General features: G+C 42.6%; 1 protein-coding gene across 3 annotated transcripts in view; it reads left to right on the top strand.

The window, feature by feature from the left end:
* Positions 1 to 2,785: 2,785 nt before the first annotated feature.
* Positions 2,786 to 24,096, top strand: part of Ppp2r5e (protein phosphatase 2 regulatory subunit B'epsilon) — a 136,519-nt gene continuing 115,208 nt past the window's right edge. The window contains exons 1-2 of one of the 3 annotated variants that reach the window (XM_050153606.1): positions 2,786 to 3,393; positions 5,670 to 5,830. In XM_050153606.1, coding sequence (XP_050009563.1) covers positions 5,674 to 5,830 — 157 coding nt within the window. In that variant the 5' untranslated portion in view covers positions 2,786 to 3,393; positions 5,670 to 5,673. Of the gene's footprint in view, positions 3,394 to 5,666; positions 5,831 to 22,586; positions 22,679 to 24,096 lie in introns of those variants that run through there. The other 2 variants (XM_050153605.1, XM_050153607.1) reach the window with 2 other exon arrangements.

The raw sequence follows: 24,096 nt of genomic DNA, 5'->3' as shown, positions 1-24,096 counted from the left end.
CCCCCCCCCCCCCCCCCCGCAAATTCAGTTAGTTTATCTCTGAAGAGGATGCCTAATAGGTAATCAATCCCATGATGCTGCAGCTTGTCTTAGCACTCCTGTAGTTCACTAGGTAGCTACAACTTGATACTGTGTCTTCCAATCACGTGGTCAAGCTGCCAACACCCTCTTGATAAGCTCAGCTTTGGGATCTGCATAGTGAATGCTTTCATCTGGTAAAAATGAACTGAATTGTGTCACGTGATAATGGCCTCCCCATGGCTGTAAAGCTTTTCTTCTCATATGCCTAGAATAGCAGTATCAAATTTCCTTTGTTCATGCACTCGCATCAGCACATTTTTTGGGAGGACATATTCTAAATATATGTATTTGTTCATAATACAGGCACATTAGCTTCATTATCTTATGACTCAGTCATAACACTTGTACATAGGATATATAGTTCACTGCTGCTGACAGTGGGACTCTTGTAAGGTTGTCTGCTTTGTGGGTTTAGTTTAATTAAACCTAGATAATACACTAATCGAATCCAGCAAGCACAGGACGGCACAACAGGTAGAAGAGACCCTTTCTGCTTTCCTCTGGTGACGGGCACTCCCTGCTTTTCCCTGAGGGCATCGATGTTGCTCCAGGCCAATGGTCCATTCCACGGAGTGCGGGGCCATTCATTCTGTATATAAAATATTGAGCTTAATGCCTTTTAAATTTAAACATAAGATGCCCTCATTATTTCTTCCTTCTGCATTGCAAGTGGATTGCCTTGCACTATCCTCGGAGTACACCCACTTCCCCTGGGATCTCTTTATGAAATTATTGGTCCAGAGAACAAACCTCATGTAAGCAAGGATGCTTCCACATTAAAAAGACCTGCTCATTTCAGTTGCTCAGCTATTTTACAGAAAATGAAATGACTTTGAAATGGATTGTCTTTATAGACACCCATAATTTGCAAGCACAATCCTCACTCTACAAAATGTGAAATGTTCTAAGCAACAGCTGTGAGCATTTCAAACGTGCACTACTTTTGAACGGTTCAACTGTTGCCAAGGGAAATTGAGTTGGCTTCAAAATCTTCCTTCGTTTTAATTTCGCATTTACCAATCAGACATTGAGGAAACAGGCTCTGCTTGGCTAGGATATTAAACATTTCTAAAGACCAAGGTATGGGAATAGAAGTTACTTGAAGGCAGGAGCTAGACAGGAATTCAGGAGTTCTATGTACGTATGAAGCCTAGGGTAATGAACTCTGTTAGAGAAAAACAAAATAAAACAAACAAAAAAAACCCACCAAAAAACAAAAAGCAAAACAAACCAGACATGCAGCCAGTCAGCTGCTAATTGTCTGAAGTCAGTAGGGGGAGCCTGCTTTCATTTAAGTCATCTTTCTGTATTTCCCATTTCAGCTAGGGGCAGTAACATTCTTTTTCATAGTACAGAATTACTTTTCTACCCAAGTGGATAGAAGTTTGCAACAAATGACATAAACAAGAAATGTAAATGCATTGTTATCATTTGTGCATGTGATAGAGAGCTCTCTCTCTCTCTCTCTCTCTCTCTCTCTCTCTCTCTCTCTCTGTGTGTGTGTGTAGTCCCTAACTGTCCAGAACATGCGACGTAATACTGAGAGGGAAAACTAGTCTACAGGATGAAGCAGTCTAGTTTGAAAGGGAATATACGTATGTGTAATAATATATACGAAATAATAAAAATACTAAAATTATAACAGAACGATAGGGGTTAGCTCCGGTTGATGGATTATGAGAATTATTAATTCTTCTGTATGTCCCTTTCCAGTTTTCCAAATTTTGAGCAACTGGTAGTTTGATGCTTGTAGTTAGTTATTAAGGCTTTTCCCCCCTCCCCCCCATAACAAATGTATGCAGCTTACATTCAAATTGACTGACAATCTAAGAATATCTTCTGGAAATGTACCATTTGGCCTAGGGTTCACCAACGATGCAAAACCACATATGGAAAAAGGATTTTAGTACTCGTTCTAGATAGAGGTAAGTCATCTCTAAAAACTCAAGGCTCAAACTATCAATTAAAATCTGTCAAGTTGGGGGCTGGGTATTTCGGAGCCCAGAAACAGCAAATGCGGGTAATCTGAATGAGAGGCTGCAGTCTGGTGACAGCGCTCCCATCCGCAGAAGCTACCGGAGCGCTGGCCTCTACCGAGAACGGCAGGCGAATCAAGGAGCTGATAATCAGAACGGATTTTTTTTGGGGGGTGGGGTGGGGTGGCTAAGCGACCAGGTGAGAGACCGACCCGTGGCCAGGCCTCCCCCCGAATGAGCGCAGGCCACTGGGGTGTTTTCGGCCGGCTTCCAGCTCCGCGACGACACGAGTGGCACAGGGGAGCGCGGGGTCCGTGCCGAGTGGGGCTCTGCGGGCTGAACCGTGAGGCACCGGGGCTGCCGCACTGGGGCCCTAGGAACCCCCAGTGAAGACGCTCGCCGTCCACAGGGTCCCGCCGTGCGGAAGCTCCAGCTTCGGGACGCGCCCGTGGCGCTCCTCTCAGGCCCAGCAGACGCCGCAGTTGCCCAGTTCAGACGCCCTGGCGGAAGCGGCCGCTGAGCCGTCCGAGCTCGCGGCTGCATCCGGGTCCCCGGCGCCTCGCCCAATCGAGGGCCTCGTCTCTTCACACCCCTCCTGTTTCTCCGCCCCTCCCCGCGCCACCAATCCCCGATCAGATCTCAGCCGAACATGCTGGCCGGGGAGTGAAGGCGCTCGCGGACCAATGAGGTCTCGCTTCCCGTTTGAAGTCTCCAGTGGGCGGGCGTCGGAGGCGGGCTCTGCCAGCCAGGAGGTTCGGTTGCGCGTGTGCCATGGACTCAGCCGCCCGGTGATATTGACAATAGGAGAGAGAAAGGGGCACTGACGGGGACCCTTAGCGGGTAGCGAACGGCGGCTCTGGCAGCGGCGGCTCCGGCGGCTCCAGCTTCCTCCTCCCGACTCCTGCGCTCGCTGCCGCCGCAGATCCAGGCTTCCTCCCTCCTCCCCCTCCGCGCGTCGCCGCCGCCGCCGCCGCCGGGTCCGGTGCAACGAGCAGAGGCGCCGCCCGCCGGGAATGTGAACGAAGAGCCGCCGGCCGAGCCGCAACCGGGTCGGTGCCGATTTGATGGGACGGGCTCGCGGGGGAGGCTCGTGAGGCCGCCGCTGCCACTGCCGGAACGCTGAGGTTTGGGGCCAGTCGAGAGGCCTAGAAGCACCGCCGCCACCGCGGAACCGGAGGGACGTCGCCCCGGACTGCCGTAGCCCGGGGCTCTCCGCCGCTGCCCGGACCTCCCCCTGTGCGTCCCGGGCCCCCGCCCGCCCCCGCCGCGGCCCCTAGCCTGCCGCCCTCCCGGTGCAGCCACAGATCATCTTCGATTCTTCCCCAGGAGCTTCAAGGTAACTTCAGCTCCCGGTCCCGTGGCTTGCCTCTCGGGGAGCCTGCGGAGCGGCGGGTTCGGGAAGGCCAGGCCCGGCCGGCCGAGGGGTGCGGCGGGGTGGGGTGCGCGGGAGCAAGCGCCCGGCCCACTTGTCTGATCTACCTGCAGAGGCTTCGGAGGCCACCACCTCTCTTCCACTCTGCCTTCCCGGCTCCTTTCCCTGCCGCTTCTGAGGCGTTTTCTTGCCCCCCTCCCTTTATCCACTGGCGGGGGCGGGGGGAGCAGCGAGGAAGATTCTGTGGCCGCGCAGCTTCTCCAGGGCTTGGGGTTTACGTGAACATACCTACAGACAAACAGGCCACTTCCCTGATCCCTTCCTTTCCCTTGGAAAAGCCCCGGTTGCCTGCTGTGCCTGCTGTGCCTGCTGTTTGGAGATTGCTAAAGCTAAGGGCGCAGTGGCCCAGGTGAAACCTGTTTCCTCCCCCCCCCCCCCCCCCCCCCCCCCCCCCCCCCCCCCCCCCTTATCATCAGTTCTGCAATGCTTTGGAGTTGTGGAGATCCTTGACATTTATTCCGAGCTGCGTGCATAAGAGGCAAACGATTAAAAAGAAAGCTACCATCGTTAAAGATAAGGGAAGAGAGAGACAGGATGGATGATGGAGGAACGAGGTTTGCAGAAATCCTGTGTTCCTGGGATTAGAATGAAATCTAAATAATCACATGCGAGATCGCTATACACGCCCCTAAATTTACAACTGTAGCAGTGTGATGTGGGACTTCTTGCTGATGGTGATCATTATATTTGAAAGTAATCTGACATTTTTCGGCAGTATTTATAATTTACAGTTCCTTTTTTTTTTTTTACCTGTCACGTTACATTTAAGGTCAAATTAGATAGCAAAATAGATAACAAAGCAAAATAACTTTCTAATGAAAAAAGCCAAGAAGTCTTCAAAATTCCAAACGAAACCTTAATATTGCACCCCTCCCCCCAGGTTTATGTTGTTTTTATTGGATCCAGGTAATCCACATGACTATTTGGCCTTACAAATTGGGGAGACAATGATCTTACTCTTTGGGAAGTTAGAAAGGCACTTGTCTTAGGTGTTGGTGTGACAGTTGAGTGATTGCATTTTAGCACTTGAGTGTATGCGGTCTGCCTATCCCGTCTGCCATTAATCTTTCATGGAGCCTCAGTGCCACCTGGATGATGACATCTGTTTAGTTTGGTGGATGAGGCTGAGCTTAATGCTTGGGACTTTTAGCATCTATCCTTTTGAATACTTTCAGAAGATTAGAAAAGATTGCAGAAAGCTGTTCTGGGAGTTCCTTCGGTTTGATGGAACTGAACAATATTTGAACTTAAGCTCAGCTTCATCTTGGAGGGCTGCGAAGTTATATTTTCAGTTCAACTTGGTGCTAGGTTTTATCATAGTTTTGTTTATTAAACTTGAATAACTTAAGATGGATTCATTTAAAAAACTTCTTTGAAATAATTTTAATTACGCCTCTTGTGTGTTCTCTTTCAAGTAGTCTGTCCTCGTTTGCGGTGTGGTAGCTCATAATAGCAATCACAGCACACTGTACTGAAAGTCCTGTTTAGGCAGTGTCAGTAACTGCATTCCATCTTGCTGTCAGATACTGTCAGAGTTTTTTTCTCTTTTCCTTTTCTTTCTTTTTTCTTTTCTTTTTCTTTCTTTCTTTCTTTCTCTCTTTCTTTCTCTCTCTCTTTCTTTCTTTTTTTTTTTGAAGAGAAAATTTCCTCTCACTCTGTGTGTCCCAGGTTGGCCTCAAACTTGCTATGTGTAGCCTAGGCTGGTCTTGAACTCATAATCCTTCCTGCCTTAATCTCTTTGGGTGTTGGGATTACTGGCTACATACTTCGCTTCATTTGTGTAGATTCTTGAAATGCAGAAAGGGTTTTAGCCCATTCATAATATTAAATATGTTGGGAAAATGTTTCAGTGGACGTTTTTCCAGCTTCCAAATAGCTTCAGGAATTACTTCAGGAATCCCAAGATGGGAAGAGCTGTGCAGACAATACAGACACTTGGAGTCCGGCTAATGTCTTCTTAATGACTAGAATGGAGCAGTGATGCGTTAGAGCTCTGATTTTGTTTAATGGCAGTCATGCTACTTTTTATATTTTTCTCCTTGACAAGACTTTTCTTAATTGATTTTTTTTGGTACATATTCTCATTTTCATGAATATTGTATATGGGAATTTTAGAACATGTACAACACGAATACTCTGACCTTGGGACCATGTTCACGTCAGTTCTCTCTCTTCAGTAGGGATATGTCCTCAGCACCAACTACTCCTCCATCAGTGGATAAAGTAGACGGATTTTCTCGGAAGTCCGTCAGAAAAGCCAGACAGAAGAGGTCGCAGAGCTCCTCACAGTTTAGATCTCAAGGCAAGCCCATTGAGCTCACACCTCTGCCGCTGCTGAAAGGTAAGGCCCCTGAGCAGGTGACAGCTCCACACTCTCCTGCTTGGTCAGTGTCTGCAGAGCGATTCCTATCTGCTAACCTCAGGCGTGTAGCTTGGAGGGTTAACGGGTTTCAGACCCACAGTTCCTGGGATGGGATTAAGGCTACCTGCTTTTCCTTTTTAAAGGGCTCATCCAAAGAGACTTATCATGTTGTAGGTGAATTTCTCCAGTTGATACGCTGGAAAACGAAATGGCAGAAATGTCTGCTGTTTTTTTTCCTCCCAACATTGTGTGTGTGTGTGTGTGTGTGCTTGCATATTATGCACACGTGGAGGTCACAGGACAGTTTGTGGGAGTTGGTTCTCTCTACCATGTGGGTTTTAGGGATTGAACTCAAGTGGTTCCATCTGGCATCAAGCACCGTTATCTGCTCAACTGTCTCATTGGTCCCATCTATGTTTTTAAATTCTTGATTTACTTATTGACATCTGTTAATTACACTGTCTTGGTGGAAAGTAGACCCCATTAAAAGAGGTAGTAAATATTGAATTTTAAAGATCCAGGAAGTAGAAATTATAGGTAATAACATTCACTTAAAATTTTATCTATCTATCTATCTATCTATCTATCTATCTATCTATCTATCTATCTATCTATCTATCGTTTTCTAGGCAGGGTTTCTCTGTAGCTTTGGAGTCTGTCCTGGAACTAGCTCTTGTAGACCAGGTTGGCCTCAAACTCACAAAGATCTGCCTCCCTCTATCCCCGCCCCCACCAGATTAAAGGTGTCACCACCACTGCCCGGTTCGCATTTGCATGTAAGAGGCAGAGGCCTGCATGAGAAAAATACTGACACGTGTTTTATTTTATTCTTGCTCCCTCCCTTTTTGAGCACGCCCAATTAAAATAGACATAGGTGTTCCATTAATCACCCTTGGGATTAAAAGTGTGCACTACCAGGCCAACCTCATTAACCATTTTTAAAGTTTCAGTTCGGTGGCAGGAAATACATTTCCATTGTGTGTGTATCACAACCATCCACCTACCACTTTTTCATGTTCTCTGTACTGTTTTCCCCTGTCAGCCCCTCACAACTTCTGTTCCTCTCTGTGCCTCTGTGAGGGTCAGTATTTGCCCTTTTGTGCGTGATTTATTTCACTTAGCATGATGTTAGTTCATGCACGTTGTAGCATCTTCCAGTGTTTTGCTCTTTTCTCAGGCTGAGCAGTATTTCAGTGTATATGTGCATGCAGCAATACTGTTCCTTATTTCTTAAGTCATTTTAGCTGTTAACGTGAGTCCTGTTAACACGATGTGGGGTCAGGGTCTAGCAAGGGTTTCCCGTGTAGGCCTCTGTGTCTCTGGGAAAGAGCAGCGAGAGTAGAGGAAGTGCAGAATTGAGGAGTGTGTGTTCTTGGGCTTTGCAGGGACTGTGAGGTGCTGAACTGACGCCTGCTCTACTCATAGCAGATCGCCTGATTTTTTTTTGCCTTATGTTCTTACCAGTTTGTGGGAAGTAATTTACAGAATAGAAAGAACATACAGGAAGAATTTCCTTTCTAGGATTTTTTTATGGCTTTATTTTAGGAAAACCCAGAATAAACCCAAATGAACTAACTGTACATAAATGCTAAAGAATCAATATGGACTTAATTTTCTATAGCATTTCCCTGACTAACTCAGGCTTGTGTGAATACAATATGCACTGTGATCAGATTTTGTTAATATTCTTTTTTGTTTTTAAGATGTATTTTTGATCATATGTGTTAGTGTTTTGCCTGAATGAATATTCGAGTGTGTACCATGTGGGAGGTCTGACTACTTGGAAAATTGTAACAGAAAATGAAGAGAAAGTTTCTGCTTTGCGTCTTTTGTTATAGTTGTGTCCTTGGTGTTATTTTTTTGTACAAAGCAACAGTCGTAAGTGGTCCTGTGCACATATGCAGTGGCCCACCTTTTCCTCAGCTCTCTCTATGAAAATGGTATGCTGACCTTTACACATACACATTTTTGAATTTTCTCTATTTTGTTATCAAAAGTGTTTTTGGAACCATAAGGACCCATCTTACTGATAAGGAACCCCCCCGTAGAAGTTCAGTGCTTATGTATTTATCTCTCTGTGTGTGTTTATGTTTATCTGCTTATCTATATTAAAGTCAAGATTTGAAGGACACCACTGGTAGCACATGGCTGTGACAGCAGCACTGTGCGGTTAAGGGTAGCCTGGCCTTCACAGTGAGACCTTGCTTCAAAGAAACTAGAGAAGCACTGAAGCCTCCCCACAGCGCGGTTGCTGTGGATGCTCTTTGGACCTGCCCCAGTTCAGAGAGCCCTTGACAGTTATCCGGGTTGGCGAACTCAGCGCTTAGTCAAATAGGGAGCAGAGGTAGCACCTGCTTTGTGGTTCTTGCCCCTCACCCTGTCCTTTTCACGCCTTTATTTCCTTATTTCTTCCTCTTAGACGATTGTACAAGTTTAGAGTTGAGTGAAAGAGTTTTGAAAAACTCTACCTCTTTGAAGATGGGATTATAATGAAGGAGGTGTCATTATTTCTGTCTCCATAGTTGTTTTTTAGATTATTTTGTAGATACTTCAGACATTCAAGAACGATAGTGACTGGAGGCACTATTCAACCAAAAGAATTCTTTGTCTCTTTGTGGTAAAATTCTTCCTAATGAAAATGCCTCTTAAATTTTGTGGTACTGGGAGAGAACCCAGGGCCTTATGTGTGCCGGGCAAGTTCTGTGTCACTGAGCTGTCTGTCTCCCAGCTTCCATTTATTTATGTATTTATGTATGTATGTATGTATGTATGTATGTATGTGTGCGGGTGTTTTGGCCTGCAGTGTTGTCTGTGGACCATGTGTGTGCAGTGCCCATAGAAGCCGGAAGAAGGCGTTGGATCCTCTTGGACTGGAGTTATAGATAGTTGTGAGCTACCATGTGGGTGCGGAGAATAGAACTCTGGTCCTTTGGAAGAGCCATTCCCTTAAGTGCTGAACAATCTCTCCAGCCCCTAAAAACACTTTATTTCTGTGCATGAGTACCTACAAGTGTCTCTCTGTGTGTGTTTGTGTGTCTGGGAGTGTGTGTAGGTTAGATGACTCTCTTCTTTATATCTTGAGTCCAGAGCTCCCTGATTTGACTGTCTAGCTTTTTTCAGGGATCCCAGTCTGCTTCCTGGGAGCTGGTATGGGCCACATGCTTGCCTGACTTTTATGTGGATGCTGTTATCCTGCAAGTGACTTACTCAATGAGCCATCTCTCTAGCCCCTAAAACCACTTAGACTTCAGTCCCAAAATGAAGCTTCGATTTTTATGTTTAGAGTAACAGTTTGTAAGAACTTCAGAATTACCATCAAGATCTAGTTTTGTGCCTTTGTAATAACTGGATTCTTTTATCTTCTACATCTACCTTGTGGAGTGTAGAGTAGGATGTGGAGTATAATTGCAGGTTTGTTCAGATATATTTGTGAAAAGAACAGTTTTTCATAGGGTTTGCATCTGATATTTTAGTGTTTCCATTGTACTTGTACATTGTACACAGTCCTGTGCAGGAGAAGCTGTGCTGGCCCGCAAGTGTTGGCTTGTCCACCAGTCATGTTATCTTGCACAAGGAGTTCCTTATAAGCCTTCTCTCCTGGCGTATAATGTGAGGATGGCACAGCTCCGGGCCGTGCCATGTTAGTGAGGGCCACTGTTATCTGAGTTGGAATTTAAGAAGACAGTGTGTGAGCAATATGCCAGTCCTAAGATGTTTTCTTTGCAAAAACTTGAAATTGAGTTTCTCAAAATGCTGAAATGAGCTTAGTTTTGCATTTTTTTTTCGTGAGTTTCTCTGTAGCTTTGGAGCCTGTCCTGGAGCTAGCTCTTGTAGACCAGGCTGGCCTCTAACTCACAGAGATCCGCCTGCCTCCCAAGTGCTGGGATTAAAGGTGTGTGCCACCACCGCCCAGCAGTTTTGCAATTTTAAACCTCTTTCAAGCCAAAAAATTCAGTTTGTGAATGTTTTCAATATATTGGATGTCTTTGGACTTTTCTCCTATTACTGGCATCTTGCCATATTATTAAGAGCAAGTCTTTTTTTTTTTTTTTTTAAAGATTTTGTTTTATGTGCTCATGCATATGTTTTATATGTGTATGAGCATGTGTGTACCATGGAGTATGTGTGCAGGTCAGGACAGTTTGTGGGGGTTGGTTCTCTTCTTCCCCCACAGGGTTGCATAGGTCATCAGGCTTGACAGCAAGCACCTTTACCTGCTCAGCCGTCTTGTCTCCCTCTTATCTGTTTTTAACTGAAAGAATTTTGTAATACCTTCAGGTTCCTAAACAGATATCTGATATAAAACAAATTGAGGATCATTGATGTTTGTGTCATCAATTGCATGTATTCTTTAGGTATTTACATTTGTGGTATATAAAAAAATAACTGAATTCTGCTTTGAGCTAAAGGAATATTTATAATCACTGGAGGGAGCATAGTAGTATTTTTCTTTCAGGGAAGAAATGATAAAGACTTTGCTTAAAATCAAGTGCCAAACTGTATTTTCAAGTGTTAAAGATGGTAACAGTTTATTTGCTTTTAGGTAAGAGTATTTTACTCTTCTAATTTTTTTAGATTTATTTTTAGTTATATGCATGTGCGTGTGTCTGTGAGTGTATGTGCACAAGTGTCAGAGGCTGGAAGAGGGTGTTAGACTCCCTGGAGCTGGAGTTTGAGACAGGAGCTACTCAGTGTGAGTACTGGGACATGAATTCAGGTCCTCTGCAAGAGCAAAAAGCACTCTTAACCACTGTCTCTCCAGCCCTGGGAGCATTTTTTTTTTAATATATCCTAATTATTTACTTTGTGGCATAGAGACTTATCATACAGAGAAGTGGAAAAAAATAAGCGTTCAGAACTTGGAGCTTAAAAGTAGAGTGCTAGTTTGGGTCATACATTTTTGTGGTGTCTGATAAGCACAGGCTAAATAGTCTATGCTTTAGATTTTGGATTTTGGAATGTTTGTATCTAATTATCCCCTGAAGAAAGCAGAGATTAGAAGTAGTGCCTCCTGCTTCCCTTGCAGCTGAAAAATTGGAGTAAAAAACATTTGAAGTTTAGTTTTAGAAAAATCTAGTTGTAAACTTTCTTAGCTAGACATGGTGTCACACATCTTTAATCCTAGTGCTTTGGAAGCAGAGGCAGGCAGATCTCTGAGCTTGAGGCCAGACTAGTCTACAGAGAGAGTTTCAGGCCAGCCTGGTCTACACAGAGAAACTCTGGCTTAAAAAGCAAGCTAAACTGCAAGAACTTGAATAGGAGACATTCTAGGGTACTTAGAACCTTCTTCTAACCTCTCTGGGCACTAGAAATGCACATGGTTCACATATATACATGCAAGTGAAACACTCATACATATAAATTAAAAAAAAAATAACCAACCAAACCCCCCAAAACTTAAGATCTCAACTTGGTCAGATAGGAGACAATGTGAGACCTTTGAAAGTGCTTTGAGGAAAAACCAGACTTCAGAAAAGTTACTACTGAAAAGAGACTTGTTTAGATGAAAATAACTAAAACCTTTTCACTCTAGTTAGTGCAGATAGTTCTTGTCTGATCAATCTCCACAACGCAAGCACTGATACATTAACCTCTGTGCTTTTGTTCATTTCTTCTTACTGGAATTTCATGTTTGTTTTTCTTGCTGGATGACCAGATGGTAGAGGTGGTGATCCAACATTTATTCAGCCTTGCCCTTCTCAGCCTCCCAGGTGGGCATATTCTCAGTTGGTGTGTTGTCTGTTTGCCATTGGTAGTTTAAGGTTATCAGAGTGTCTTCATTGGTAATTGGAAGTTGTGATGTGTTAACAGAAATTTTTGTCTCGCCTGGTCCCACATCTGTTCAGCCCCAAAGAAGCACACAGAAGCCTACATTAATCATAAACCGGCTTATTAGCTCAGGCTTCTTATTAATTAATTCTTACATCTTAAATTAGCCCAATATCCTTGTCTATGTTAGCCACATGGCTTGGTATCTTTTATCAGTGAGGTGTTCTCATCTTGATTCCTCTGGCTTCCTTTGTGACAACTGCAGACTGAATCTGAACCTCTGCAGACAACTGCACACTGAATCTTTCTTCTTCCCAGAATTCTCCTGTTCTTGTTGCTCTACCTCTATTTTCTGCCTGGTTGCCCTGCCTATACTTCTCCCTGCCTGACTACTGGCCAATCAGCATTTTATTAAACTAATACAACAGACAAATCTTTACAGGGTTCAAGATCATTGACCTATAGCAGTGATGTATGGTTGTTGAGCAGCTGCTGACTTGGGGGTTTCATCTTGATTTTCCTTATCTTTTTCACTGCTACCTTCTCCAGGATGTCTTTGGCATAGAAGGCCCTGCAGGATTGTAGACCGTAGCTCCTGTACATATTCTGACTGTCTGAGCTATCTTGTTTTCCTGCACCCTGATTGTCAGTGTCCTCCATCAATTCTCCTTACACAGGAGGGCTGGGATCCCGTGCTAGAGAGCCATGGAGGGTGTCTCTGCCATGGTAAGGTGAGATTCTCCTCTCTTGGCAGGGACTTGGCCTTTGGAGACTTCCTCACTCTTTGCTCACTCTTTGTTCACCACTCTAGTAGGTGGAACTCTGTGTGTGCATGGATAGATTCTTTAGTGGCTTATGTTGCAAGTGTTCGAGGGCCTGTAAGGTTGGCAGCATGGATACCCTATTCTCCCTCAGTGACATGAAACTCTCTCTTTCGTACGTCCCTGCTATTTTCTGGAGTTATTCTTGTAGACTGAAGCCTGGTATACATGTATCAAAAGCTCCAAAGGAAACCTTACCTTTATTCTGTTGATGAATGCTACATATCCTTAAAATGTTTTTTTAAGTCCTGAAACCTTTTTGACCCTGACAGCAGGTGCTCCTTGTGCCGCTGTCCGTGGTGTCATGCTCCTGGTGAGCATTGCTGAGGCCTGGGGCTGGTGGCTGCTAGGTTTTGGTCCTGTTGCTCACAGTGATGTCAATGGCTGGCTCTGAGAAGTGGCTGTGGTAAGGTTGTTCAGGACTCTCAGGTCTACCCTTGTTTCTGATGGAACACTTTCATTTCTCCAGAGTTATACTGCTAGCCTGCTGTTAACCATAAAGAGTTGAGTATCACATTTTTATGTGTTGTATGGGTTATATACTGTAAAAAAGACACAAGAAGCATAGGAGACCATAGCTAACTACCTGCTGTAATTAACCAGAGAGATAGACTACTCACTGGAGGTGCTACATAGCTTTAAGCAGATACCGTCAGCTCTGGAGTCCTCAGCAGGCACAGTAGGAAGTGGGTATGAAATTATAGTAATGCAGTATGGACTGGGGCTAATTTTATGTAGTTAGGATTTAATAATGGGCTTTCTTTTCTCTCTCTCCTTAAGTTACTGGGTCGTACTATTCCAACTTTTTTTTTTTTTTTTTATTCTGGCTGGTCTTGAACTTGTGATCAATCCCTTTCAGCTTCTTCAGTATTGGGATTATGGGCATGCACTACTACGTCTGATTTAAATATTTTATTTTTTATGTGCCCTTACATTTCTCTAGTTGTGAGTGGCATTATGTACAATCTGTGTTTCTCTTTCTAAATTTTGATAAATGTTGACTTTTTATAGGGTTTATGTATATTTTATGGTAATAAGTGATAAAATAGATAATGCTGTATTATGCATTTAATGTGCTCATGACATTTTCCCTTAGGTCTTGGTATTTCTGGGCTATGAATTTTGTTTGCCTATTTTTAAAATGTTACAAATTTTCTCCCCATACCATAAAAACATTTCACATGTAAAGTGCTTAAGTCTGGGTTCTTCAAGGGTCATCTGTATGTGAAATGTCTTGGAGCTGAGACCTGTGTCTAAGCATGAATCCCTGTTGTTTCATTAATGACTTATAAACATCGCACATGAATAATCTTAGATAATACTTAGAGAGCACATATGTTTTGACTGCAACTCGAATGTTGAATAAGGTCAGGTGGAATTTTCCATTTGTGACATCATGTTTGTGCCCTCAAATTTGTGGATTTTGTAGTGGTTTGAGTTTTAGAGTGTTAGGTTATGGATATTCAGTCTCAGTTCTTTCCTGGAGGAGGTTCATGGGTTTCCATCTAGTTGGGACCTGTTCACTGTGCAGTTTCAAGAACTCCCTAGAATCACAAAGGTAGAGGTCCCTTGGGCAGACCTTTGTTTTGAAAGAAAGAATTTGTTGCTTTTACCAGATTCTCAGAGACTCAGTGCTTCAGTTCTTGCTTCCTCTCATTAGACAAATGCCTTGACTTAGAATGAAGTGTTGAGAGTTAGTGTGGGTAATGTGTTAGTTGATGTGCATGTTTATGTGTAAAACATTTGAAGCTATAAAAAAGAATTATTGCATGGGTCTTCCTAGGATGTAACCAAGACAGGCTATCTAAATACTGCAGTGCCCAGTGATTGAGCCGACTCAATCATGGAGAACTTTCTTCCTTGACTGCTTATCCTTCTTCAAGCTTCCCTCAGATGGGTCCTCTTTTAAGTGTCTGCTGCCCTTTTGTCACCTCCCTCCCCACCCCATTTCTGTGGAGATAGGTTCTCCTGTAGCTCAGGCTGGCTTCAAACTTCCCAGGTAGCTGCAGATGGCCTTGAATTCCTAATCGACACCTCTCAAGTGCTGGGGGATTGTGTGGTTCTTGACTGTCTCACAGAGCTCTGGCTGACCTTGAACTTGTGACCTTATCCTGAGTGTTGGGGTTGCTGCTGTGAGCCACCATTTCCACTTTCCTATTATTTCTTATAAATTTCTGAAAATTGTTCTTGGTTGATTTGTTGTCTGTCTTCTTTCATGGTTAAAATAATTTTTTGGTGTAGAAACCTTGTTTCTGTCCTGTCAGTGGCTGTTAGAGACTTATACATAGTTGGCATTCAGTACATATTTCTTAGTGATGTGAACATTGTTACCCAATAATAGTAAGATTGATGCTTGCTTTTTCTTCCTAAGTAGTGAAGTAAGAAAACTAAGCTAGTTTTAATAAAACTAAGATTTAATACAAAATTTATTTTGTTCTTGGTACCACTTTATGAACCTATTTGATGAAGTCTTTTAAGGTTTTTTTTTCCTTTTTTCTTTTTGGTTTTTTGAAACAAAGTTTCTCTGTGTAACAGCCCTAGCTGGTCCTGGTTCTGGTCCTCTGTAGACTGGCCTTGAACTCACAGAGATCAGCCTGCCTCTGCCTCCTGAGTGCTGGGATTAAAGGCGTGTGCCATCATCTCCTGGCTGAAACCATTTAAAATTTTAAAAAAGATTTATTTTGCTTTATGTGTATAAGTGTTTTGCCTACATGTATGTATGTGCACCATGTGTTTGGTGCCTGTGGAAGTCAGAGGAGGAGGTTCCATCCTCTGGAACTGGAGTTGGAGATGGCTGTGAGCTGCCATGTGGGTGCTGGGAACTGAACCTGAGTCCTCTAGAAGAGCTCTTAACTGCTGAGCCATCTCTCCAGCTTTGAAACCTGTTTTTATTATTATTATCATTATTTATTATTACTATCCTGTTGGTTTGTTTTGTGAGACAGGGTTAAAGGTGTGCGCCACTGTGTCTGGGAGACCCTTTTTTAGTTGTAAAGGCTCAAACGTGAGTGCTCACTGACATCTCTGAGCATGACTGCTATGTGACCTGGATGTTTCAGGTAGAAAGAGCAGCAGTATCTTCTGGCTAGATGAGGACAGTATCTCCAGCATGTCAGGCTTAGAGCGCTTTTACTGGTTCATGGCTTTGTGCTGCTGAAGTGCAGGTGAAGGTACAAAGAAGGGCTTCTCTGCGGTCTTTGGCTCCACCCTGGGCTGATCAGATTGCCAGACTTCCTTTATATGGCTTCAGGGGAACAGCAGATCTGAGCGTTATGATGAACCTCCATACAATTTACATTTTCAGTTCATACTAGTTATTAACTTTGTAGTACTTCTAACAGATCAGTATAATTTTCATATTATTTTAAGAAAAGAGCTAGGATGGTTCTTTGGTTTGCAAAAATATCCCTTCTAATTAAGATTTTGTTTCAGTGTTCTATAGCTGATTTTTCTCCTTCAGAACGATGGGATCTTATTTGCATGTTACAGTATACCTAAGCAGGTAGTGAAAGTCTTCATTGAAAAATATAAGTTGTGAGCTTTTGGGTGAGTAGGAGGCCTTCCTCAGTGAGAATGTAGACATGGGTGCCGTGCACTTGGATTGAATTCCGGGCCTACTCCTTGCTGGTATTTGACGCTTCTACCTTGTCTTTTCCTCTTTGGAATTAGGGGAGTGTTAGAACCTACTTGATAAAGTCAGATTAAATGTATTTGGTTCAGTGCTGGACGCACTGTAGGAATTCAGAAAGTTAATGGTTGTAATTATCAGAAAAACTGCACAATGGGAAATGTTTATGCATGTTTTTCAGTTGACATTTATTCCTTTAATATATTGCATGAATTATTTCCATTGAAGGAAGGACAAATGGAGCATGCAGAGCTGTGAGAATTAGGATTAAGAGCAGAACGGAGAACTGATTCTTATGGAATAATCTCCACATTGGTATGCATGCAGCTTCAGACAGACTTCTTGTTTTGGATAAGCACCTGGAGTGGGTCGTTAGTGGACAGTTAGAAGGCAAAATTGTCATTGGGTAAATGAATTTTAGTAGTTGTCCTCTGGGGCAGGCTCTTAAGCTTAACTTACCTTGGTAATTACTTACTTTAATCAGTAAATATAACTTGAGAATTTTCTTTGTATTTGGGCTGTCAGGCAAATCTATAGACAAATAAGTACACAAGCATAGACCTTTAGGAAGGGGATGCTTGCAGAATAACACACCTGGGTGTTTACCAACACTTATGCTTTGCACCTCCTGTCTCTGACCCATCTACCAGAACCCATTTGGCAGGGGCATAGCTTTATTTTAGACAGAATCTTTGCTTTGGGTTTTAAGCCACAGTAGTTTTGTAGTATTTTGCTTTGAGACAGGAAGTCAGGAGGAGTCCAATGAGAAAACATTTTAAAAATTGTCTTATTGAACTTTTTGTGGTTAAAACAAAGCCTGATTAAGAATTTTTTCAGTATAAGGCAGTATCACATGTCTCAGGTGGCTCTTAATTGGGAAGGACTTCTTACTGGTGTTGGAGAAGGTCCTTGATCCTCTCAAAATTCCAGTATTTTTGTCTTGGCAAAGTTTAGAGCTTTTTTTTCCAGATTTTCAGAGTAGTTCTCCAAAGGCTAGGAGCTGCTCCTGCTCTCTGTGCGTGTGTGCATTTTGCCAGGGAGGAAAGTTTGTCATATAATCCATCTCTGTACAGGGCGATCTCATGACTAGAGGTTTCCTCTGTTGTTTGTCTTTCCTAAATTTTATTCCTTTTAACGCCAAGCAGAATTATAAAAGGTGTTTTTAATTATTATTTTAATTTTCTAGAAGGCGTTTTAAGGTAGAAAGCACTGAACGACTATTCTGTGCTTGCTTGGAGTTTTTTTTTTTTTAACTTTTAATTTTTTTGTTTTTTTGAGACGGTTTTTCTGTGTTCTTGTGGAGTCTGTCCCTGTGGAACCCACTGTAGATCAGGCTGGCCTCAAACTCACAAAGATCCGCCTGCCTCTGTCTCCCAACACCACCACTGCCTGGCACTTGGATTTTTTTTTTTTTTTTTTTTTTATGTAGCACTGACTGGTCTGGAACTTGCTGTATAGATCAGGCTGACCTAGAACTCACAGAGCTCTTTCTGCCTCTGCCTCCTGAATGCTGGAATTAAAGGTGTGTATCACTTAGAGATTTTTGTATCATTAGAAAAATTAAGCTGAATGAATAGCAATATAGTTGAATGTGCTTAGGAATGGGTAATTTTGCTCCTTGGGCCAACTGTGGATCCAAAAGTTGAGAAAGTAAATGCAGATTGTTCTTTCTAATAAAGAAATAGTAAAGAAGATACAATTTGCTGCTTCTGCTATCTGCCTGCCTGTATACTCTTGGGGTCTCATTTAAGAGAAAAGTGTGTTTGCTGGTAAACAAGGTCAGTAAGCTAGAGAAAGAGGGGAGGGGAGAAAGGGAGGGGGAAGGTTGGGAGGCAAGGCTTCTTAGGATCCAATGTCTTCTCTATTATAGCCATTAACAAATGAAGCCAGGTGAGCCCCGAGGCTGACCTGGGATGTCCCTTGTGCTGTGTTGGGATGGTTTACTGACTGCAAGCACCTTGAAAGGAGATTACAGTGAGCAGGAGGAGCAGAGCAGGAGAGAGGAGGGGCTGGCCAGCAGTAACACCTTGGGGTAACGGGAGTGGCCCAGGTCGGTCAAGAATCTGGGAGTTGGAAGAAGGCCAGGTAGGAAGCCTGGGTGACTTGCTGTTTCCAAGAAGGCATGCACAAGAGGGAGGAAGGCTGGCACACTAGAAGGGTTTGCTCTGCCAGTCACCTTTCTCCCTTTGGGGGGAGAGTATATTGGAGGAAAAGGATTGGGTTAAGTCTACGTGGTAATCTCAGTTTTCTGAACTAAAATTCAATTTTTGTAAAGTAGGCTGTGAGGAGTAAGAGTGGTAAAGTCTCCAGTGTGTAACAGTTGCTTAATGAGCGTTTTTCCTCTTGATCTTTCTGGGAGTCAGCCTGATGGATCAGGGTCTTGTCTGGATCTTCAGGGTCATGGGAAGAGATCTGGCAAAAGTTCATTCATTGTGTGGGCATCATGAAAGACATAGTTCACAGTGATGTAGATTTTATTTAATCCAGGGTTACTTGTACCTGGAATACTATTCAAGCAAAGCATAAAATCTTAAAAAGAACATGGAAAAGATTGAGATTTGGTATTTTTCTAGGAAGGTATTGCCTGTTAAGTAAGGAAATACAATCTTTGTAATTAGGCTCTTGCCCCAGGAGACATGCCTGGCATGTTGTTGGGATACTTCTCTCTAGATCTTGGAGGCAGGACAATGACACGGGGTGGGTCCAGGTTCCTGAGAGGTTGTCTGTCTCTGGGTAGATCCTAGGGGCAGGACAAGGACCTGGGTAGATCCTAGGAGCAGGACAATGACACGGGTGGTTCAGGCTTTTGAGAGGTTGTCTGTCGCTGGGTATGAATCATAGCTGTTGCATGTCTTGCAACTTTTTGACAGAGTGGTTTGAAATTAAGAATAGTAAGAACATAAAAGAAGAGTGTTGTGAGGGTAGAGAGACTGCTTTTAAGCATTTGACTCATCCTATTAATGTTTCGTAAGCATGCATCAAAAAGACTGATACTTATCCCTGATTTGTGAACAAAAGTCAAAATGAATTGGAAACGGGACTTTGGAAGGGAGTTTCGTTTTCTCTTTCATGCTATCTTCAGTCCATCCATCCATCCATCCATCCATCCATCCACCCATCCACCCATCTGCATACTTTGCCCCTTCATCCTCATCTACAATTGATAGAACTAGCTAGTGGTTTGTTTGTTTGTTTTTGGTATTTTTTTTAAATGAGATTATATTTCTTCCTTCCCTTTCTTCTCTTCAAATCCTCCCATATACCTCTCCCTGCTATCTTTCAAATTCATGGGCTTTTTTTTTTAACTACTTATTATTGCATGCGTATATGTATATAGATACACATGTATATTCCTAAATGTAACCTGCCTAGTCCATATAATGCTATTTTGTACGTGTGTGTTCAGGGCCAACCATTTGGCAGTGGACAAACCCAGCTCTTCCTTGAGGAAGACCACTTCTCCCATTCCCAAATTTGCTTAGCTTAGCTGCTTTTCTTTGTGTAGGACTGAGGCCTCCTGGGCTAGTTAGTGCTTTAAAAAAAAGTAATTTTTTTTTTAAATTCTAGGGCACAGTGGCACATTCTTTTAAGTAATCCTAGCACTTGGGAGGTTGAGACAGAAGGATCAGGAAACCAGGGCCATCTTTTCCTACACAGTGAATTCTGGTTCATCCTAGACTACATAAGACTCTTCAAAAATGCAAAAAAAAAAAAAAAAATAAAGGACTGGAGAGATGGCTCAGGGGTTAAGTGCACTTGCTGTTCTTGGAGAGGATCCAAGTTTGGTTTCCAGCACCCACATTGAATGGCTCACAACCACCTGTAACTCCAGCTCTAGGGGATTTGATGTCCTTTTTCTGGCCTCTGCAGGAAACCACAGTACGTGTAAATAAAAGAAAATAAATCTTATTTGTTTACCTTGATATATCCTGCCAACATGAAAATTAGAATAAATTTAGCTAAGAGTTTGCTCATGTTCTTTTCAGTTAATTATAATTTTTGTTAGTGTGTGTGTATGTGTGTGCGTGCGCACGTGTGGTTTGTGTTACACAATGTATATGGAGATCAGAGGTCAGTTTTGTGGAACTGCTTCTCTCCCTCCACCGTCGCACTGGATTGAACTCAGCTTATTAGGCTGGCAAGTGCTTTTCCTGATGCTGTCTCTTTAGCTCTTTGTTTTGTTTGTTTCTTGAGACAGGGTTTTGCTATGTATCCCAATGTGGCCTGGTACTCATAGACTTTCTGTCTCAGTGCTGGGATGGCAGACATGTACTGCCATGCCAGACTATTGTGTCCTATGGTTTTTAGTGCTCACCTTCCAGCTTCGGGAAGCTTAGTTCTGTCAACCTGTTACAAGCTAGAGTCATCTGAGAAGAGGGAACCTAGATTGAGAAAATGCCTCCATCAGATTGGCCTGTAAGCAAGCCTGTGGCACGTTTTCTTGATTAATGATTGATGTGTGAGGGTCAGTCCGTGGTGGGCAGTTCCACATCTGGACAGGTGGTCCTGGGTTGTATTAGAAAGCAGGTTGAGCAAATCTTGAAGAGCGAACCAGCATGTTCCTCCTTGGTCTCTGCTTCAGTTCCTACCTCCTAGTTCCAGCCTTTGGTTGCTGCCTTGACTTCCCTCTGATGGACTGGAACCTGTAAGCCAAGTAAACCCTTTCCTCCACCTGTTGCTGTTCATGGTGTTCATCACAGCAACAGAAAGCAAACTAAGATGGGGACTAATCTTGGGTTATCAATAACTCTATCACTGTGCTTTTTTTGTGGTTATGGAACCCAGTGTCTTACACAAGCAACCTGTGCTGGAGCTCTATTACTGAGCTGTCCTGGCATCATCGTGTTCTCAGAGGCTTTAAAAACACATGCTAACAAAGCCATACAAAAGCACTGCTGTTTGTAATGGTGACTACACATCATTTAGAAATAATATGTAATGGTGTCTTCTGGACAAAACAGCCAGATGTTATCTGCAGAAGAGCTGCACAAGATTGGGCCTGCCAACATTCCATTATATGTGGGGGAGGGGCACATGCGGGGCCCCACCCCTCCTCCATGGATTATGGGCTGTTATTTAATGGTTGCTTGGAGAGGGGTAGCATTTTCTTCAGTGGTGAGGCCACTGATAAAGTTGCCTGTGTTCCAGTAAATAATGCCCCACCCATGTTCATGCAAGTAACCAAAATTAAGCTGTGAATGGTTCACACCCACACACAAAAGACCTCAGAGTAGGAATGGGGCTTGTTGGGAAGAAACAAATGAGTCTTTAAACTTTTTTTTTCTTTGTTTGTATCTACATACGACACACCTGAGTGCAGGTGTGTGCTTGCTGTGTATTAGTGTGGAGGTCAGAAGATAACATTGGTCCTTGCTTTTCATCTTGTGTCAGAATCTCTTGTTCACCACTGTATATATCAGGCTACCTGATCGGTGAACTTCTGAAGAACTTGGTTCCACCTCCCGTCTCAAATGTGAGCTTTAGATTACTGATTGAAGTTCCTGTATCAGGTGTTATGTGTGTTCTTGGGGTCTGAACTCAAGCTTTCACAACAGAGTTTCTTGTTTGTGTGAGACAGCATCTCTAGCCCAGCCATCCTGGTGTAGACCATTCTAGTCTCTACTCAGAGATTTTCTTCCCAAGTGCTGTGCTCAAAGGTGTGCACCACCACACCTGGCCCACACAGCGTGCTTTTTAACTACCTCAAATATTCTTGTGGACTGTGGAATTCAACTCATTTACAGCCCAGAAATAAAGTTTCAGTGTGAGAGGGAGGACAGCAAAACAAGGTAATGGGATGGAAATGATCAATTTATTTATTATGTACATAAATGAAATTGTAAAGACTTAAAAAAGAAAAGAAATAACGTGCAGACTGTTTTAAAAAAGCTTAAAGACACTTTAATTAATCAAAAGCAAGTTAAGATAAAACTTTAAAACACAATAGCCTCAAGTTGGGATGTGGCTGAACTTGGGGGAGCTATCTGTAAGTTTTCCATTGTGTAGATCCCTGTTGTTGCTGAGAAAATATTGCTCAGAGTTTGTTCTGCAAGACTGTTGTGTAGAGCTATACTGTATTGTATATAGTTTATGATTTGATGTTGTTAAAGATAGTTCAGCTAAACTGGAATTTATTTGAAGTTTTCTGGTTTAGTGGAGGATTCTGGGAATGAGATACTTTAAGAATATTTAATTTCCCCCTACTTTATTTATGTGTTGTGTGTACACATGCATGACAACTGCTGGCAGTAGACTCTTTCTTCCCACTATGTGTTTTCTGGGGATTTGGGTGGTCAGCCTTGGCAGCATGTGTCTTTCCTCACTAAGTCATTCTGCTAGCCCTACATACTTTTGTCTTAGGAGTGCACTATACTTAAACTCTTGAATTAAGGTGAGGCTTCCATGACACAAACTGAAAGGTTTTTTTTCATAATAACATGTTTGTTATGTTGCCACAAAAGGAGCCTATGTGACCTTGCTAACTCGGTTCTTCCAGGGACTTCAACGTCTCATTGAAATATTCTTGTGGACTGTGGAATTCAACTCATTTGTTCAAAAACTTTTGTTGAGTCCTCTGATGGACCAGACACTCTCCTGGAAAATGTAGTGGTAAGCAGAACAGCATGGGTCTCTGCTTCTGCAAGTGACCAAAAGTTAACCAGTTCATACAGAATTCTTTTTCTTTTTTTTTTTTTTTTAAAGATTTATTTATTATGTATACAACTTTCTGCCTCCACACGCCAGAGGAGGGCACCAGATCTCTTTACAGATGGTTTGGAGCCACCATGTGGTTGCTGGGAATTGAACTCAGGACCTCTGGAAGAGCAGACAGTGCTCTTAACCACTGAGCCCCCCAGAATTCTGACAATGATTTCTGTTGGAAAATTAAGGGACTTCTTGGAGGAAGTAATGTTTATGCTGAGATGTAAAGATGGAGGAAGATTGATGAATATTTTTCTTTCTTTGAGACAGGGTCTCATAGCTTACTATGATGCTGAAGCTGGCCTTGAGCTCCTGATCCCAGTTGCTGGGATTATAGTCATATTACTATGCCTGACTGAGATTGGTCTTCTAAAAAGGCCATTAGGACCAGAAATCACATTGGATGAGGTTATTAAAGTTGTTAGGAGCCAAATCATATAGACTACGGAGTTTGTCCTTCTTCTCAGGGTAGTTGTATTTCCACAAAAAAACATAACTCACCTATAGAACCCCCTCTATAGACAGGAAGAAGAGTGTTTTCTTTTCACTTTTGTATGTTTTTATGTGTTTTGTATGTTTTATGTGTGTGTCGGGGTGTGTGTGTGTGTGTGTTTGTGTCTATAAGGTTGGTTGATGGGATGTTCAATAGCATGATAGAATATTTCTTTGAGATAGCCTTATTATTGGGTTTGAAATTTGTTAAAGTTTATTTTCTCTTTTTAAAAAATAGTATAAGGCATCAAACATAGGAACTTGTGTGTGGTAGGCAATTGCTCCACTTCTGAGCTACATTCTTAGCCTAAAGTTAGGATTTAAAAAGTTGTCATGAGCCAGGTGGTGGTGGCCCATGCATTTAATTCAGGCACTTGGGAGGCAGAGGCAGGCGGATCTCTGTGAGTTTGAGGCCAGCCTGGTCTACAGAGTGAATTTCAGGACAGCCATGGCTACACAGAGAAACCCTGTCTTGAAAACAAACAAACAAAATTTGTTATGATAACATTGTATTTGTTATCTTTTATGGTATTGAGGTGTCTTTGAAAACAAATCAGTTAATCATTATTTGTTTTTTTTTAAAAATATTGCAATTTTCAATCTGAAAATATAAATAAATCATGTCTTTTCTAAAATTAAATCCAATCTATAGTTTTTATTTTATGCTGTGTTGATGCTACCAGTTGTTAGCTACCAAGCCATTATATTTTATGCTCTTAGATTTCATGTGGTTATTTATTTATTTTTTGTAATTTTGTTTTTATTTTTGAGAAAGGGTCTTACTCTGGGCTGTCTTCAAATGCATTTGTGGCAGTTGTCCTGCCTTTCGAAGT

The sequence above is a fragment of the Alexandromys fortis genome, unplaced genomic scaffold (genome assembly GCF_014885135.2).
Source record: "Alexandromys fortis isolate MF-2015 unplaced genomic scaffold, M_Fortis_MF-2015_v1.1 scaffold_82, whole genome shotgun sequence".
In the NCBI taxonomy this organism is placed as follows: Eukaryota; Metazoa; Chordata; class Mammalia; order Rodentia; family Cricetidae; genus Alexandromys; species Alexandromys fortis.
The sequence above is the reverse complement of the archived record's forward strand: the minus strand, read 5'-3'. Positions and strand labels throughout refer to the sequence as shown.